The following is a 19,800-nucleotide window of genomic DNA, read 5'->3' as shown; positions in this document are numbered from 1 at the left end:
TGCCTCTGGTCACCGATTTTCCCCATAAACCGATCGGAGGGTAGCTGGAAGGTTCACTGAGCAGTTGAGGCAGCTCCCAGGTCTGTAGCTGCTATATATGCAGAGCGGGAGGTTCTGACGTGCGGGCAGAGACCGGAGCTCAGATCCTAAACGTCCGCTATCTTAGCAGGCCGCGCATGCGCCCCCCGTCTTGCTAGGTTTGCATTTGTGTCATGCCCTTTCCATTTTCGTATGATGGATTGAACAGTGCTCCGTGAGATGTTCAAAGATTTGGGTATTTTTTTTAAAACCTAACCCTGCTTTAAACTTCTCCACAACTGTATGCCTGACCTGTCTGGTGTGTTCCTTGGCCTTCGTGACGCTCTTTGTTTGCTAAGGTTCTCTAACAAACCTCTGAGGGCTTCACAGAACAGAACTATAGTACCAGATTTTTGTGCTGGATGTGGATTAGGCAGGTGCTGGGAATCCCTGTGGATACAGCTCCCTTCTAGGACAGGTGAAAAGTGGGAATCATGCTTTATAAGGTCCCAACTCTTGAGTTGTGACTTTCAAGTGCCCTCTGACAGTGGGAACATTTTCAATGCCCCTGCGAGGCCTCTAAAGATATGAAACTGTCACCTTCTTATAACAAAAGCTGTATTATACACACCTCTGTGGTGACATGTTTTATATCTCCCTTCAGCAAACTTTTCAAGTAGTGTTGGATGAATGTGTCCCCTGCCACAACTCATGGTTTCATCCAGTAACCCCCTACTTCATCACTGAGTCCTGTATTTAGAGGATGGAACCATGATGTGTGGCAGGGGACACTCCCAGAACTTTTGCTGGAAAAGAACTAAGGTGGAAACTATTACTGCGTCTTCTATAGCAGGGGGCTAACGTCTTTGGTGACCTGGCAGGGTCTTGTCCACCTTGCCCTGACTGGAATAGACATGCACAATCTTTCTATTGCCTCTTTTTGAACCTGAAGTGAAGGGTTTGTTTTCTGAGGGACCTCGGTGGTTGCACTTGGTGTCTTCTTCTACCACTGCACAGAACTGCAGGGAAATCAATAACCATCACACGAACGAGGACATGACTGGCCCGTTGACACCTATGGGGACCACCTACACTGTACTACCAGTCACAAACATTGGTTATTCTATATGACCCTTTCCCTCGCTTGGTCTCTATGGGAAGTAGAGGGGTTCCTGAAGGAACATTAACATAGGGCCGCTGATTGGCTCCATCCCGGCGGATAGCCCCACCCCTGACAAGTCTCCTCCGTGCCACAGGTGGAGTCCCCAGCCAACTCGCACTGGTGACAGTCCCCGCCTCCCCCCGCCGCTGCTCGCCCTGCTGGTGACCCCGCCGCCCCGCTGCATTATGGGATGGAGGATCGGAGGAGGCGGCTCGGGATCTGATGGCGGCGGATCCCATCCGGTTAAACTGGAGGCAGATGACCTCGGCCAGCGGTCCGGTCCCTCACTCCCGGCACGGGCATCGCGCTGTGGCCATCCGGGAGCTGATGATCGTCTTTGGAGGCGGTAACGAGGGTATAGCGGAGGAGCTGCACGTCTATAACACGGGTGAGAGGGGGGACCGGGGAGGGAGGAGGCCTGGAGGGGACAGGGATCAGGGCCTGAGCATTTCCCGTTATCTACAATGGCGGAGCACTGTGCACACTCAACTTGTCTGTAGGTATAGCCATCTATACACAGAGCTGAGAGAGGACATAGGACTGTATGAGAGTTGTCACTGATCCTTCCCGTGTATGAGAATTGTCACTGATCCTTCCCGCGTACGAGAGGAGTCGCTGGTCCTTCCCCGCGTACGGGAGGAGTCGCTGGTCCTTCCCCGCGTACGGGAGGAGTCGCTGGTCCTTCCCCGCGTACGGGAGGAGTCGCTGGTCCTTCCCCGCGTACGGGAGGAGTCGCTGGTCCTTCCCCGCGTACGGGAGGAGTCGCTGGTCCTTCCCCGCGTACGGGAGGAGTCGCTGGTCCTTCCCCGCGTACGGGAGGAGTCGCTGGTCCCTCCCTGCGCGTACGGGGGGAGTCGCTGGTCCCTCCCTGCGCGTACGGGGGGAGTCGCTGGCCCTTCCCCGCGCGTACGGGGTGGAGTCGCTGGCCCTTCCCCGCGCGTACGGGGTGGGAGTCGCTGGCCCTTCCCCGCGCGTACGGGGTGGGAGTCGCTGGCCCTTCCCCGCGCGTACGGGGTGGGAGTCGCTGGCCCTTCCCCGCGCGTACGGGGTGGGAGTCGCTGGCCCTTCCCCGCGCGTACGGGGTGGGAGTCGCTGGCCCTTCCCCGCGCGTACGGGGTGGGAGTCGCTGGCCCTTCCCCGCGCGTACGGGGTGGGAGTCGCTGGCCCTTCCCCGCGCGTACGGGGTGGGAGTCGCTGGCCCTTCCCCGCGCGTACGGGGTGGGAGTCGCTGGCCCTTCCCCGCGCGTACGGGGTGGGAGTCGCTGGCCCTTCCCCGCGCGTACGGGGTGGGAGTCGCTGGCCCTTCCCCGCGCGTACGGGGTGGGAGTCGCTGGCCCTTCCCCGCGCGTACGGGGTGGGAGTCGCTGGCCCTTCCCCGCGCGTACGGGGTGGGAGTCGCTGGCCCTTCCCCGCGCGTACGGGGTGGGAGTCGCTGGCCCTTCCCCGCGCGTACGGGGTGGGAGTCGCTGGCCCTTCCCCGCGCGTACGGGGTGGGAGTCGCTGGCCCTTCCCCGCGCGTACGGGGTGGGGAGTCGCTGGCCCTTCCCCGCGCGTACGGGGGGGGGAGTCGCTGGCCCTTCCCCGCGCGTACGGGGGGGGGAGTCGCTGGCCCTTCCCCGCGCGTACGGGGGGGGGAGTCGCTGGCCCTTCCCCGCGCGTACGGGGGGGGGAGTCGCTGGCCCTTCCCCGCGCGTACGGGGGGGGGAGTCGCTGGCCCTTCCCCGCGCGTACGGGGGGGGGGGGGGAGTCGCTGGCCCTTCCCCGCGCGTACGGGGGGGGGGGGGGGGGGAGTCGCTGGCCCTTCCCCGCGCGTACGGGGGGGGGGGGAGTCGCTGGCCCTTCCCCGCGCGTACGGGGGGGGGGGGGGAGTCGCTGGCCCTTCCCCGCGCGTACGGGGGGGGGGGGGGAGTCGCTGGCCCTTCCCCGCGCGTACGGGGGGGGGGGGGAGTCGCTGGCCCTTCCCCGCGCGTACGGGGGGGGGGGGGGGGAGTCGCTGGCCCTTCCCCGCGCGTACGGGGGGGGGGGGGGGGAGTCGCTGGCCCTTCCCCGCGCGTACGGGGGGGGGGGGGGAGTCGCTGGCCCTTCCCCGCGCGTACGGGGGGGGGGGGAGTCGCTGGCCCTTCCCCGCGCGTACGGGGGGGGGGGAGTCGCTGGCCCTTCCCCGCGCGTACGGGGGGGGGAGTCGCTGGCCCTTCCCCGCGCGTACGGGGGGGGGGAGTCGCTGGCCCTTCCCCGCGCGTACGGGGGGGAGTCGCTGGTCCCTGGGGGAATCCCCCCACCTCGTGTGCACGCTGGGAAATCCCCGGGGGAATCCCCCACCTAGCGTGCGCTGGGAAATCCCCGGGGGAATCCCCCACCTAGCTTGCGCTGGGAAATCCCCGGGGGAATCCCCACCCCTAGCGTGCGCTGGGAAATCCCCGGGGGAATCCCTACCTAGCGCGCACTGGAAAATCCCTGGAGGAATCCTCCCACCTAGCATGCACTCAGGGAAATCTCCACTGCGCGAATCGGGAAACCCAACCTGCGGGGAATCCCCCATCTAGTGTGCGCTGGGAAATCCCCAAGGGAATCTCCACCTCGCTCACTGGGTTTTTCCCACCTAGCGCACACTGAAAAATCCCCAGGAAATCCCCCACCTAGTGTGCGCTGGGGAATCCCCCATCTAGTGTGCGCTGGGAAATCCCCGGGGGAATCCCCAATCTAGTGTGCGCTGGGGAATCCCCCATCTAGTGTGCGCTGGGAAATCCCTGGGGGAATCACCCACCTAGAGTGCGCTTGGAAATCCCCGGAGGAATCCCTCCACCTAGCGCGCACTGGAAAATTCCTACCTATTGCGCACTGGAAAATCCATGGAGGAATCCCCCCCACCTAGCTTGCGCTCGGGGAAATCCCTGGGGAAATTCCCCCACCTCGCACGCCGGGAAACCCCGTGGGGGAATTCCCCTACCTAGTGTGCGCTGGGGAATCCCCTACCTAGTGTCCGCTTGGAAATCCCCCGGGGAATCCCCCCACCTAGCGTGTGCTTGGAAACCCCAGGGGGAATTCCCCCACCTTGTGCATAGGGAAACCGCCGGGGGAATCCCCCATCTCACATGCAGAGAATCCCACACCTAGTGTGCATTCAAGGAAATCCCCAGGGGAGTCCCCCACCTAGCGTGCACTCAGGGGAATCTCCACCTCGCATGCTGGGAAATCCCCAGGGAATCCCCCACCTAGCGTGCACTCAGGGAAATCCCCAGGGAATCCCCCCACCTAGCGAGCGCTTGGAAATCCGCTGGGAAATCCCCCACCTAGCATGCACTCAGGGAAATCCCCAGGGAATCCCCCATCTAGCGTGCGCGTGGAAATCCCGGGGGAATCCCCCCAACTAGCGTGCGCTGGGAAATCCCCAGGCGAATCACCCACCTAGCGCACAGAGAAATCCCTGGGGGAATCCCCCAACTAGAGAGCAGGGAAATCCCTGGGGGACTCCCCCCAAATAGCGTGCACTTGGAAATCCCGGAAGAATCCCCACACCTAGCGCGCACTGGAAAATCCCCAGGGAATCCCCCACCTAGCGTGCGCTTGGAAATCCCTGGGGGAATCCCCCACCTAGCGTGCGCTGGGAAATCCCCCACCTAGCGGACAGAGAAATCACTGGGGGAACCCCCCACCTAGCACGCACTGGAAAATCCCCGGGGGAATCCCCCCCACCTAGCATGCGCTCAGGGGGAATGTCCACCTCGTGCATAGGGAATTCCCCCACCTGGAGCGCAGGAATGCCCCCCTGGGGGAATTCCCCGACCTCGCATGCTGGGAAACACCTAGCGTGTGCTCAGGGAAATCCCTGGGGGAAACCCCCACCTTCGCATGCAGGGAAACTCATGGGGGAATCCCCCCACCTAGCGTGCGCTCAGGTAAACCCCTGGGGGAATCCACCTCACGCAGGGAACCCCCCGCCTAGCGCGCACTGGGAAATCCCCTCCTAGCGTGCGAGCAGGGAAACTCCAGGGGGAATCCCCCAAATCGCATGTGCAGGGAATCCCCCACCTTGTGCAGGGAAACTCCCGTGGGAATACCCAAGCGTGTGTAGGGAAACCCTCGTGGGAATCCCCAAACGTGTGCAGGGAAATCCCCACCTCGCGCGCCCAGGGAAACCCCCACCTCGTGCGCACATGGAAACCACCTGGGGAAGGTCATGGATTCCCGAGGGGGCTTCCCTGAGCGCACCCAAGGTGGGTGATTCCCCCGGGGCTTTCCCGCAATCGTGAGGTGGGGGGGATTGCCCTGGGACTTCCATCTCTACAACTAGATCCTCAGTAAAAGCAGTACACACATAAACACTTGTTTACATATTTAACCCCTTGATCTCCCTAGGTGTTAACCCCTTCTTGCTCCCGTGTCATTAGTACAGTGACAGTGTATAATATTATGGGCACTGGTCCTTTTTTTGGGTGATTGGTTTTTATGTTTCTTCAAAATTGTTTATATAATAACAAATAAAGAACCCACAGGTGATCAAATACCACCAAAATAAAGCTCTATTAGTGTAAAATGATATATATGTTGTTTGGGTACAGCGTTGCATAAACAGCAATTAGTCAGTAGCGCAGTGCCTCATAACAAGAAATGTCCTGATCATGAAGGGGGTAAAATCTTCCGGAGGTGAAGTGGTTAAAGTCCAATGAGCAGCATTGAAAGTGAAACTAAAGTTCTGCTGTCACTGTGGGCAGGCAGGCTTCCTATTGCAGAGGAGACATGCAGTTTGGAGGATGGTAGTGCCACAGCTTGTGATAGGGAAAGCAACAGGCTGCTGTGCAAGAACAGAGGAGAGTTAGGAGACTTCACTGTGGGATAGGTGAGGTGGGAAAGGTCCTTTTATATATATATATATATATATATATATATATATATATATATATATATATATATATATATATATATATATATATTTATTTTTTAAGAAACTGACAGTGTCTTTTAAGCTGTAGTCTTATGAAAAGGTCTATTTAGCTTTTTTTGTGACAAAAGCCTTGCTCTTGATCCTGAAAGCCCAAAGTGTTTAGTAGCTTTTTTTAACTACTATTCAGTTTCCCCCATTTTCCCTAAAGCTATACATTCAAATGTCACAAGAGTTCTGTTTTAACATGGAGTATTATATAATGCTACAACAATGCTCCACTTTTAAAGCATATGCAGTGTTTACATAATATAATATTTTTTTCTTAATTATATGCATTTGTTTGCATTTGTTTCTCAACAGCTACGAATCAGTGGTTCCTCCCAGCAGTAAGGGGGGATATTCCTCCAGGTTGTGCTGCTCATGGATTTGTTTGTGATGGGACAAGAATTCTAGTTTTCGGTGGAATGGTGGAATATGGAAGATACAGCAATGATCTATTTGAATTGCAGGTAAGAGAAGGGTATAGTTTCCTGTGCGTAAGGAAAAATATGACTATGATAACTCCATTTTCATATTTGATTAGTTTTCTGGGAAATATATTTATGTGTATTTCAGGGCCGGTTCAAACTGGGATTGTCGCCGGAGCGCACAGATTCACATGCAGTTCTGTGCAGTGCGATTTCAGCCCATTAATTTTGAGCAAAAGTAGTGCATGCATACTTCTATACCATGCGATCCGATGCAGGCAAGCATAATGCGTTTGGGCTATTATTGACTTAATATTGACACCCGCTGCAGATTGCATCTGCAGTGCATTTTGAACGCGCACGGAAAGCGTGTTTCCCACACCACGTTCTGGTGTGAACGTGCCTGAAAAAAAAAAAGTATTTTGCAGCATAACATTTTTTAGGTGTCTGCATTACTTTTCTTTTTCTCAGGCTAAGTACACTTTCTGCAAGTACATAAAAATGCTTGTTGATAGAATTCTAGTCCTTTTAGAAGAGGGGGGTGTGTTTGTCGTCAACTTAAGCCGCGTACACACGGGCGGATTGTATGGCCTACTTAGTCCGTCATACAATCCGACGGACAGTCCGTCCTACTTTCGAATGAACGGACTTGACCACACACGGATGCACAAACAGTCCGTCGAAAGCTTGCGCGATGACGTGTACAGCACGTACGAGGGGACTAGAAATAGGAAGTCCAATACACAGCAATGCAACCTTTCGCCGTGTAAATCCTTTCTGAGCATGCGCCATTCTTAGTCCGTCGAACTAGCCTACTGACGAGCGGATTGTCCGCTGAAACCAAAGTATGACGGACAGTATTTCGAAAAATCCGAAATACTTAGTACGCCAGACTGCACTCTGAAAAAGTCCGCTGAAGCCCACACACGAGCGGACTGTCCGCTGAAATGTGTTTCGACGGACTAAGTAGGCCATACAGTCCGCCCATGTGTACGCGGCTTTAGGAGTGCAGCCTAAGCTAATAATGCTGTTCCTCCATGAATATAGCACAGTCAGTAAGAGTTGTCACCACAGGATAAGGAATAATGTGATTGCAGCCTTTTTTGTACCGTGTGCCATGAAGTGAAACTGTGTTTTGCACATGTAGGAAAATGCAACATGTCCACTTAAGTTATCTCTGTGCAATGCCTCTTTCTCTGAAAAAGATTTTTAGCTTATCTTTTTAAGCGTTTTATAAGTATGTAAAGCAGGGGTTGACAAATTTGCTTGGAATCTAGGAGCCAGCTAAAAAAGTTAGGAGCCAGGTCCGTGACGGCGATCTGGACCTGTCCCTGGCCTGACATGGAGACGAGTGAGGGGAAGATAGCCCCCAGCCCCCCACCTGTCTCCAAGTCATTGCCCATAGCTCTTAGAGGGACATTTTTAAATTGCATTTTAGTGTAAATATGAGATGTGAGGTCTCTCTGACCCCAGATCTCATATATAAAAGAGGACCTGTCATGCTTTTTTCTATTACAAGGGATTTTTACATTCCTTGTAATAGGAATAAAAGTGACACACATTTTTTTTTAAAAGAACAGTGAAAAAAATAAAAGTTAAAATAAGAAAAAAAAATGTTTTAAATGCGCCCTGTCTCGCCAAGCTTGCGTGCAGAAGCGAACGCATATATGAAAGCGGTGTTCAAACCACACATGTGAGGTATCGCTGCGATCGGTAGAGTAAGAGCAATAATTCTAGCCCCAGACCTCCTCTGTAACTCAAAACGTGCAACCTATAGAATTTTTTAAACGTCGCCTATGGAGATTTTAAAGGGTAAAAGTTTGTCGCCATTCCATGAGCGGGCGCAATTTTGAAGCGTGACATGTTGGGTATCGATTTACTCGGCGTAACATTATCTTTCACAATATAAAAAAAAAAAAAATTGGGCTAACTTTACTGTTGTCTTTTTTTTTTTATTAAATAAAAAAATTTTCCCCAAAAAAAGTGCGCTTGTAAGTCCGCTGTGCAAATACGGTGTGACAGACAGTATTGCAACGACCACCATTTTACTCTCTAGGGTGTTAGAATAAATAATAAAAAAAAAATATATATATATATATAATTTTTTTGTTTTTTTTGTTTAGGGGTTCTAAGTAAAGGGATGGAGAAAGACTGGCAGGCAATCCCATTAGCATTGTTGGTTGTAATTCCAACGGCCACCACAAGAGGGCGCCAGATTCCAGAAGGAACCATAGGATCACAGAAGGCCTCAAAGCCGGGGGCTCAATTACCGGCCGCCTGCGGCGCGGCCCGACGCGATCACGCGGCCCGACGCGATTGCGTGGGGGGGGGTCCGCGGAGACGGGATACCCCCAGCTATGCTGCCCCAGGCGCAAGGTCACTGATTCTAGTCGCCAATGCGACCTGGCGACTGGGTTTTGTCGAGCACTGATGTAAAGAAACATGATATAAGTGCCACCCTGTGTATTGTCCTGGTGGGTATAAAACCAAGTTAATGCAAAAAGGGTAGAGTTATATCTAAATAAGGGCTTTACTGAGTCGTCTTTATTATATCCCTCTATTGTGTTGCTTGGTGGAATAGGCTCTGCGATTGATGTGCAGCAGTGGTGGTGTGTTGGAGATAGGATTGTGAGTATGCACTGTGGAGCATTTGGCCACTCAATTCAATGTAGGGAATATGAGGGGTGGTACTGTGTATGACGGGTACTCTTGTGCTGCCCGCGATTGCATGATAGCAAGAGGAGTACGGGTATGTAGTACATGCCCTTTTGTCCACGTCATGCATATTGTTGAATGAGAGGGGCGGTCTGGTTTGTATTCTGCAGTGTGTGACGTGAATGCTTGGACCTGCCCTCTCTTGCTATTTAAATGAGCGTTGTGCTCGTGTGGCCACGCCCTCTGCAGACGGAATGACGAAACGCGTCAGAGCGGGGCCACACAACGTTGTCTGAAGGCACATACAGGCTGTCTCCCGGGACACAACCATCCAGCCAATCAGGATACTGGTAATTCGACTGGTGGTGAGAGGACGATCTGCTGTGCTTTATAAGTGTGATACGCTGTTTTAAAGATGTTTTTAATGTAAGCGCATGTAGTTTGTGATATATGATTGAAGTTCTAATTAATGGTACACTATTGGAAGCTCTGTCTTTGCCTCTACATGTGTATGGCGCTATATTGGATGGATTATAAGAGTGGAACACAGAGATAAAGCAGAGAGATATCTTACTTATATGCCTGATGGCATAAACCCTCTGGTAAGCGGCCACTTGGTGGATATAGCACAGTGTGTGTTTAGTGAAGGTTTCTGACAGGAGCAAAGCGCTCTCTCACCTCTGGGAAGCTGTTGGATACTCTGCATATTTTCACTCTTCTATATATATATCTTCTCATTGAAGGATATGGACATTACTTATTGTCACAACAGTTTTTTTTAGTGCATTATGAACTGACCTTTTTGCATTTAATTATAATGTGGATAGTTGTTCTATACTATTATATATATTGTAATCTCTATTGAAATTAAGCGTTTCATACCTATGTGCGACTTGATGCGATTTTTATGTAATAAGTTTTATGAATTGAGTATTTTATTGCAAATAGGAAATAGCGCTGTTACTGTTTGGGTTTTTGAATCGGACATGGTGAAGGTGATGATGTCCACTTAACTGCTGCCCTCTCCAGCTGCATACACTCATATTTCCTTTGCTCAATTTCCCCTCTGTTCAGACTCTGGGAGTGATTTGACATATTTGGTACTTCCAAGCTCAGCAAGTATGTCGATCGCTCCCCCGCCGCCCATGTGGCAGGTCTGGTGCGTGACCACTCGGACCCAGACAGCAAGTCCTTTGTCCAATGTAGCTCCATGTTGCAGTTTTGGAGCATACACGGGCTAGGGAAAAAATTGATTTTAAATCTTGAATCGAGTTGAGAGGTCAAATAGATTTTTGTTTTGTTTTGTTTTTTTTCGCCAGGACCGGCGCTGACACTCCGCTGGTCCTGAGGAGCTGCGGGCAGTTGTTTTTAGGCGGGGCCGCAGCTTCGGCCTAGTCCGCAGCATCCAGCCACGCAACATAGGCCGAAGCTGCGGCCTCGCCTAAAAACTCCTGCCCGCAGCTCCTCAAGATCGGCGCTGTGTCCATCAAAAAATAAATAAATAATTGAATCGTGAATCGAGTTTAAAGCGGGAGTCCGCCGGGACTCCGCGTTTTTTTTTTTTTTTTTTTTTAAGTCAGCAGCTACAAATACTGCAGCTGCTGACTTTTAAAATAGTGACACTTACCTGTCCAGCGCGCCCGCAATGTCGGCACCCGAAGCCGATCTCTAGATCGACACTCGAGTGCTGCCGCCGCCATCTTGGGTGTGGGAATCAGGAAATGGAGCCTTTCGGCTTCATTTCCCGGTTCCCTACTGCGCATGCGCGAGCCGCGCTGCGCAATGAGGACGGTCCCCGCTGCCTCTGGGATCTGTGTGTTTCCCAGCAGGCAGCGGGGCACTTGCAGAAGGGGGCGGGCACTTGCGGAAAGGGGCGTAATGTACGCCCCTTTCCGCAGAGAGCTAGCCCGGAAGTGGGTGCAGTTACCTGGATTATCCAGGTAACTGCACCCCCCTCCCCCCTGAAAGGTGCCAATCGTGGCGCCGGAGGGGGGGAGGAATCCGATGAGCGGAAGGTCCATTTTAGGGTGGACCTCCGCTTTAAAAAAAAAAAAAAATCGCAGATTTTTTTTTTTGGAGAGAGAGAAAATCGCCCAGCTCTAACACAGGCCATACTCTTCTTGCTTCTGTTGACTGGCAAGGCGGTGAAAGGAAGGCGAGTATGTGCAGTTGGGGAGGGACACATTTTATGTCCATCTGTTACTTTTGAACAGCACTGAAAAAGCCATGGAGTAGTTGAACAAACATTTGTACGGGTTAAGAAGAGGGGAAGTACTGCAGACTGGCCTGTGATGACAAACCTGCATTTGGCTGGGAAAATCTGTTCTGGCTGATTCAGTGGTTCCCCCATGCAGGCTTGACCATCAGGCATTAGGGGGCCATTTCTATAAATATAAAACTCTCCATGATCTGACAATAAATGCCTAGATTCTGTGAACATTCAAGGCCTTTTTCACACAGGTTTCAGCTTGTATAAGAGCAATGTGAAAAACAAGCTTTCACAATGCATTTGCAGAGTTGTCAGCAAGCTTTGTTGAAGCTTCTAAAGTACTTTTCAGCTCCAGTTTGTGAATGTTGAACAGATCCTCGTGGAAGTATGGATTGCCACTTTATGCAAGCTGCTAGCAGGCTTTCAACAATCTTCTAGAAGTGCTTTTTGCGTTTGCGTTTTTTTTTTTTTCTTCCTTTTTTTTTGATGGCTGTGGCTTCAGCAGAGAGAATTCTCTGCATAGAAAGAATCGGGGAAATACTTCTGTCAAGATCGCAACTGGGAAAAAATCGCGATAACGATTCTTGGCGATTAATCGTGCAGCTCTAATGCTGTCCCATATGGGTAAAGCAGCATAGTGTGCTAAAATGTGGGCCAAAACGATATTTATTTAATTTTTTTCCAAAAAGTTTTTATTTAGCATAACAAAAATGTTACATAGAAAACACCAGGTGGGTAATACAAACCGGTAGCAATAAATTCGCAGTGATTCAGTCAAGGATATTAGCGTCATCATTCTCTGAGCATATAGTCCTGAATCCCAACCTTAGGCCCGTATAGTATTTACGCTATTTTTTTATTAATGAAACCAAAACAAAAAACCCAGAACAATGAATAATTCAAGCCCCAACAATGTCTTTAAGGGGAGGAGGTGGCACGTCCCTTCCCCCTCCCATAAGGGTCAACTCCTTCCGTTCTCCCCACCTCAGGCGTCCCACCATTGAAATGCAGACCATAGATAGTGGGATAGAGTGTGAGCACCCTAATCCCCCTCAAAGTATTTGTTGATGCACCAGTACTCAAGGGGATTGTTGCTTCTGGCGATAGGCTGTTCAGCTAAATAAATGTCCAGGTGTTGGGTAGCTGCACTTGTGGCACTGCTATGGACCGGGGTGCATTCATGTAAAATTTCTTCAACCATATCAGATATGGAGGGAGCGTGTTCCTCTTCACTTGTATGCAACCGTTTCTTCTCCCTTTCCTCTCTGCTACACCTGGAAACTATGATTTTCCGTGCACGCGGCTTTTTCTCCACATTAAAATAATGCACTTTAAATCGAGGATCTAGAACTGTTGCAATGCAGTACAGAGGGTTGGACACAGTGTCTTGAAACCGGTTGGTAACGGCCTCCAGTAGAGTGGTTTTAGCCGTTTTTTACGCCATGGTCTGTTTCTATCTCTTTTCCTAGCAGACGCTTCAGTGCAGCAATCAAGGGAATAACTTCAGAAATGGAAGCATTAGTTGAGCTTATTTCTTTTCTTAACTCTTCAAATGAAGATAGAAGAGACAAACTATTTTCAACTAACATCCACAGATGTGCACTCAGTGTTGCCGGCAGCTCGTAATCTGCAATGTATGCAGCTAAAACACACTTTTGTTCAAAAAGATTTTGCAGCATATAGTAGGTGCTGTTCCAACGAGTGGCTACATCTTGCTGCAGTCGTTTTGTTGGCATTCAAAACTGCATCTGCAAAGCTTGTAATCTGGAATAAGCAAGCGGAGGATGCTTAAAGTGACCCACAATTTTTCTTCCTTTTTGTTATGATATCAGATATGGTGCGCTGACTCAGCAATCCTTCATTCACAGCCAGTTGCAGCGTGTGTTCCATACATGGTATGCTTTTAAGTTCATTATCTCGGACAATCAAATGCACTTTAGACTTCTCAATGTGCCAAGTGTCAAGCATGGTTTTTAAAGCGTCTGATATTGCTGCTGCAGTTTGTGATCCAACAAACTGACGTGCGTCAAGTAGGATGTTTTGCAATTGAAATTTGTCATCTATCCACTTGCGCTGTCAGGCTAAGCATGCTCGTTGGACTGATGTCTGAACTCGAACTGTCGGGAGTAAAACTGATTGCTATGATGTCGGTAGTCATGAGCTCATGAACGTGTTTTCTAACACTGCAAAACAATTCAGGTAGACAGGTATCTGCAAAGTAGCGTCTGCTTAGTAGTGAGTAACGCGGCTCAATATGTTGCATGAGCCTACGGAATGCAATATCCTCCACAACAGAGAATGACTGGTTGTAGAGCTGCCACGACGAGTCGACGTAATCGATTACGTCGACTACAAAAATACGTTGACGTGTGTGCAGGGTGTCGATGCGTCACAGTGCTCAGTATCTCCCGCTCTCCTCCGTGCTGCCGCCCCCCTCTCTTATCCCCCTCCGTGCATCTGTCTCCCTCCGTGCTGCCGCCCCCCTCTCTCTTCTCTTCTCCCCCTCCGTGCATCTGTCCCCCTCAGTGCCGCTGTCCCCCTCTCTTCTCCCCCTCCGTGCTGCCGCCCCCCTCTCTCTTCTCTTCTCCCCCTCCGTGCTGCCGCCCCCTCTCTCTTCTCCCCCTCCTTGCTGCCGCTCCCATCTCTCTTCTCTTCTCCCCCTCCGTGCTGCCGTCTCCCTCTCTCTTATCTGTGTCCCCCTCCATGCTGCTGTCCCCCCTCTCTCTGCTCTGTGTCCCCCTTCGTGCTGCCGTGCCCCCCCCCCCCCTCGGTATCTCAGGATGGAGAGCGGAGGTAGGAGCCGGTAAACCCGGCTCCTTCGTTTTCAGAATGGACAGTGTCAGTAACCACTGACTCTGTCCATTCACATAACTGAAACATTGTAACCTCCTGTGATTACGATGTCTCAGTTAATGAATGGAGAGGAGCAGCTGTCTTCTCTCCATTCATTATCAGTGCAGCAGAGGCTGCAGAGAAAGGGACTGGGGAATCTCTGTCCCCAGTCCCTTGCCCTGTCTCAAATGGGAGATGTCAGAGGTCTGTTAAGACCCCTGATATCTCACCATAGCCCCCCAACAGGGCTGATAAAAAAATTGCAATATAAAAATTGTAAAAAATAATAAACAAAACCCCTTAAAAAAGAAAACATTGCAAAAAATAAATTATAAACATTCATGAACTTCTGAATAGAAAATATAAAGTTAAGATAAAAGAATGAAAAAAAAAAAATTATATATATATTTCTTTTATCTTAACTTTACAAAAAAAAGTACATTAAAAAAAGGTAAGAATATAAGTATATATATATATATATATATATATATATATATATATGTACTAGTTATATTCTTTTATCTTGCTTCTTTTTTATATGTACTTATCATTTTTGTAAGGTTATCCAAAGGATTAATTTGCTAATCAAAAAAAAAAGAAACGCTAGATTCATGAAATAATAATAATATACGTTGACTAATCGAAAAAATAATCGATAGATTAGTCGACAGACAAATTAATCGTTAGTTGCAGCTCTAGCTGGTTGTCTAACATGATAAATTCCATAATTTTATCTGTAATGGCACGAGCTTTGGGACTATCGCTTACAAATTTTTTAACCTTTTCAAAGACTGTGGCCACAGATGGTGTTGAGCCTGAGGCACTTTTTGGAAGTGGCACTGTTTTCTTGTAATCTGATGCTGAACTGGATGACATGTTTTCAGGTGGTGTATCAAACCTGTTGTTGAAAAATGCCTTGGCACTGTACCCCCTCTTGAAATTTATGCTGAGCAAAGACTACAGATTGCAAATTTGGGGTCTTTATCAGAAACGTTAAAATATTTCCACACTGTAGACATGGTTCACCTTTGCTGGTAGCGCAGAATAATAGCTTAGAATGATCTATAGTGGGAGTGAAATCTGAGGGGGGAAAAAAATTAAGGACAAAATCAATTTAAAAGCTAAACCCCAGGAGGCAGCTTTAAAGCGGGAGTCCGCCGGGACTCCGCGTTTTATTTTTTTTAAAAGCCAGCAGCTACAAATACTGCAGCTGCTGACTTTTAAAATAGTGACACTTACCTGTCCAGCGCGCCCGCGATGTCGGCACCCGAAGCCGATCTCTCGATCGTCTCTCGGGTGCTGCTGCCGCCATCTTAGGTATAGGAATCAGGAAGTGGAGCCTTTCGGATTAATTTCCCGGGTTCCCTACTGCGCATGCGCGAGTCGCGCTGCGCAATAAGGATGGACCCGCTGCCTCTGGGATCTGTGTGTTTCCCAGCAGGCAGCGGGGGGGCTTTCGGAAAGGGGCGTAATCTACGCCCCTTTCCGCAGAGAGCTATCCTGGAAGTGGGTGCAGATACCTGTACTGTACAGGTACCTGCACCCCCCTCCCCCCTGAAAGGTGCCAATTGTGGCGCCAGAGGGGGGGAAGGTTCCGATGAGCGGAAGGTCCACTTTAGGGTGGACCTCCGCTTTAAAAAATAAAAAACGAACCAATCCCTTTTTTTTTTTTGTTTACTGTGCAGCTCTTGCCATGCAAGGTAGTTATGTCTGCACTGCAGTACATCTGACTTGTACCAAAAAGATAATTTAACTGATTAAATTTGATTTGAAATGGAATGGATTGCTTGCAAATTGCAATTGCATGCCATTTTATTTTTTTTAGCTATTCTGTAGTATACTTTAATATAAACTTCATGTGCTTGCTGTCATTGGATTTGTCACTTTGTCAGTGTAGTATTATAAGTTATACTACACTGACATGACAGAAAGTGCATTCGTTTTTTAAACATGACAGTATGCAATAAATATAGATTTATTAAATATATATTATATTGTGTACTGTCATGTTTAAAAAATTTCTTGTGCTTGCTGTCATGTCAGTGTAGTATAACTATACCACGCTGACAAAGTGGCAAATTCAATGACAACAAGCGCATACAATTTATTGTATACTACAGAATAGTTCAAAAAAATAGCATGCCATTCTAATTCAAATCATATTTAATCAGTTCAATTATATAAAATCTTTTTGCTACAAGTCAGATGTACTGCAGTGCAGACAGACAGACATTTAAATACTAGCATCGCATGGCAAGAGTGCTGGCTTGTTAACACAGGCCAAGTAATAAGTAATACATGTTTGACTGCTATAGACAGATCATCCCTTTCAGTTTCAGTACTATAGTAAAATAATACTACTAGTTGGATTGTTTCTGTCGGTTTAAGTGAGGCAAAAGCAGCAATGCTCACCGGCGAATAGTAGTAATAGTAGCCATCTAGGAGGCACAGTGCCCACTCTTGTACTTGAGTAGGCTATGTGCAGCCCTCTATGAAGCCGTCTCCTGGGTCCCAGCAGCGTCTCACAAGCACGAGGAGCGTCCGAGGGGAAGGTGCCAGCATCTCAGCAGGGGATGTTCTTAGGAGTGCAGCGTATTAACCACAAAGAACATGCACGCCGCCCATACAATGAGTGACTTCGCCCGCTGCTTCTCCCACCGCTACTTTGCATGCGCGAATTTCGGTGCCTTTATCGGCATTGCTGATAATGGCCAACAATAATATTTGGGACTTTTTTTTTCTAAATATTGAACCCAGGATGGAGGAGGGGATCTGAACGGCCCCTACTACCTCATTTAAAGTCCCAAATGTTGTTGCTCTTTTTCTTAATAACATAATTAGGGATGGAGGCACACGGTCGCATTAACAATTAATTTATTTCTCTTTTCTAATTTTAACTTTGATTTACTCTATCGTTAATTTTGATTGTTTTTTGTATACCAACAATTAATTGGATACTATACTCCCCTTCTTTCCTTTATACGTGCGCATTGGTGGCATCGGACGGTGTCTGTCTTATGGCTGCGCTTTTCTTTGTTATGTCCCGGGGTTGCGACGCGCACTGGGGATTTCCCCTCCGCCCTGTTCTGACGTAGGGCGGGCCGGGTCTCCTCCAGTGCGCGTCGACGTCATGTTTCCGGCACCAGATGTTTGGCATCCTTGTGACGCACTTATACCGGCTGCCGGGGTTTCCATCTCCGACAATTGGAGGGCTCGGTCTGACGCTCGCGGTTGCCTAGCCTGGTCGGCATGGAGGGCCGCTGTTGGCGCCTCCCTTGCCCTGTTAAGTGTCGGGTTCTTGGCGTTGGGGGTAAGTCTATGGCGGCGCCCTCTGCATGAGTTTTCCCCCCTCTGTAGGTTCTGATACCCAGGTCTCTTTTTTTTTTTCACTCTTTTTGGCAATCACATGTACAATGCCTTACCTCCATTAACGTATTTTTAGGTACTCACACATTTGCATCTCCTTTTTCTTTTTTGTTTAAGATCTAATTCCCCCTTTTTTTTCACCACTTGATTTCGTTATCCCATTTTTTACTTCTCAAGTTTTTCAATTTTTTACATCCTTCACCATTTATTTTTTTTCCCCCTTTTTAACTTTTTCTTGCACCGTTCACTTTTTCCCTTTTCCCTTTTCTTAGCATTACACTTCGCTTTCACATTCACTTGTTACACTCAGAATTTTTCACTGTTTTATTTTTTAGATGTCCCTTCATTACTAGCCACTCCATCTTCAACACTGAATTTGTGTCACATTCTACACCTGGACCTGCTTAAGGTGTCATTTGTGCTCTTCAGGTGTCACTTGGGTTTTGCCCCCTCAACCCCGGTCTGTGGCATTTTTGGCCGGCCTGACTATCAATGTACCGCACCACCTCTGCGCAGGTATATATGTAAGTTTATGGGTCAAGTGTACATATGGGTTTCTTCATATTGTATATTTGTCCACTTTTTCCCAGACCATCCCAAATATGGTTGTTCTCTCTATTCATAGGTTACCATCATGGTCTTTCTCCTGATGAGTGACAGAAAGGTCATGAAACGCGTAGAGCTGTCAACTTTCGTGTTCTGTACACAATTTTTAACAAAGAATGGACGTTCCGTTTTGATTTATCCCTTTTTTTTGTTTTTATTTTTTCTTAAGTGACACTTCAGTGTGTCACATACCCATAGATAACTGGTGCTTATTGAATGTGAAGTTTCTCATGTATTTACTACTAAGTCCTTGCTGGAATGTATATTTTGATGAAATTTAAAATATTAATGTATGGTTATGTGCAATAATATGTAAATATATGACTATTCAAATTTATTAAAACCTGTTTTTTTACCTAAATAAATTTTTCTGCTCCCGTGTGCCTCATACAAAGTCCCGCCCGTTGCTCCCCCTTTTTTTCTCTTTTATGTTATGTTATCAGTACATGTACACAGGGTTGTTTATAGTTGTTTCTAGAATGTTGAGTTTAGAGGCTTTTTCTGGAACCCAGAAAAATGCGTTCAGAAGCTGAGTTCATAGAGGCATTTCAAGTGCCAAACGCAGTAACTTGCATTTAGCCGCGTTCCGTTTACAGGCGTTTTTCATTTTTGGCAATTAAAAAAAAACATTATTTTTTTTTCAAATGCTTTTAAACACAAACGCGGCATGCAAACATGGGAAAACAGATGTTTTAAATGTGGGTTACTATCTGTCAAGTTAAATTGTGCATGAGAGGTTGGAAAAAATTCTCGTGTACATTAAGCCTAAATGTTCATGTGTTTTATTCGAGTAAATAGAATGTTGGTTTATTCCAGGCAAGTCGTTGGCTGTGGAGGAAATTAAAGCCTCAAACTTCATCTAATGGATCCCTGCCTTGTCCTCGACTAGGGCACAGCTTTTCTCTCCATGGTAATAAATGTTATTTGTTTGGTGGCCTGGCCAACGAGAGTGAAGACACCAACAACAATATTCCCAGGTAAAGATGTTTTTCTGATTAGCATAGCTGCAGACAGTATTATTCTGGAATGAGATGAAAGAAAAAAGGCGTCTCTTAAGTGCAGAATTAAAACTTTTAATATCCCCAAACAAGATTAAAAACACTTACAGAATCAAGGATAAGAAGAGGCATAACATGGATGTATGAAGCAGGTGATCCGGCATCAGGAGGTCCCAGTGTATCATCACAGCTTTCCAGGGATAACGATATGCAGCAGCAGAAGGTCCCAGGATAACCAGCAGGTGAACACCCCAGGCTCTGGGAACACTGGTGAAGCAATCGTGCCGTCTGAGTCAGCGTGGAGCATGAATCCCGGATATGGCCTCAGCGGGAGGGGACGACAACCAGCATGGGCCGCAAGCAGGAAATATGTCATCAAAATGGGGCACGTTTTGGAACTACTGATTGGTTCCATCTTCAAGCCAATGACAACAGGTTTGTAGACGCTAAGCTTCTTATAGTCTATGGGCGGAGCTGTGGGTGGGGCTATGGGCAGTGATGAGGGAAGAAAAACAATGCTGCAGCAGCCCAGGAAGTAGTATGATAAATGGGTGTAGAACTGCACAGTAAACATAAAGACAGCGCGGGATACAGCCCACACAAGA

At 48.6% G+C, this 19,800-nt stretch overlaps 1 protein-coding gene across 3 annotated transcripts in view; it reads left to right on the top strand.

The window, feature by feature from the left end:
* The first annotated feature begins 1,297 nt into the window (after positions 1-1,297).
* HCFC2 (host cell factor C2) overlaps positions 1,298-19,800 on the top strand; it is a 74,377-nt gene continuing 55,874 nt past the window's right edge. Inside the window, exons 1-3 of one of the 3 annotated variants that reach the window (XM_077472121.1) lie at positions 1,298-1,568; positions 6,423-6,571; positions 19,014-19,174. In XM_077472121.1, coding sequence (XP_077328247.1) covers positions 1,403-1,568; positions 6,423-6,571; positions 19,014-19,174 — 476 coding nt within the window. In that variant the 5' untranslated portion in view covers positions 1,298-1,402. The remainder of the gene's footprint in view (positions 1,569-6,422; positions 6,572-19,013; positions 19,175-19,800) is intronic. The other 2 variants (XM_077472120.1, XM_077472122.1) reach the window with 2 other exon arrangements.

Source organism: Lithobates pipiens, unplaced genomic scaffold (genome assembly GCF_037356315.1).
Source record: "Lithobates pipiens isolate NorthernLeopardFrog02 unplaced genomic scaffold, aLitPip1_a1.2 Scaffold_8, whole genome shotgun sequence".
Lineage (NCBI taxonomy): Eukaryota > Metazoa > Chordata > Amphibia > Anura > Ranidae > Lithobates > Lithobates pipiens.
The sequence above is the reverse complement of the archived record's forward strand: the minus strand, read 5'-3'. Positions and strand labels throughout refer to the sequence as shown.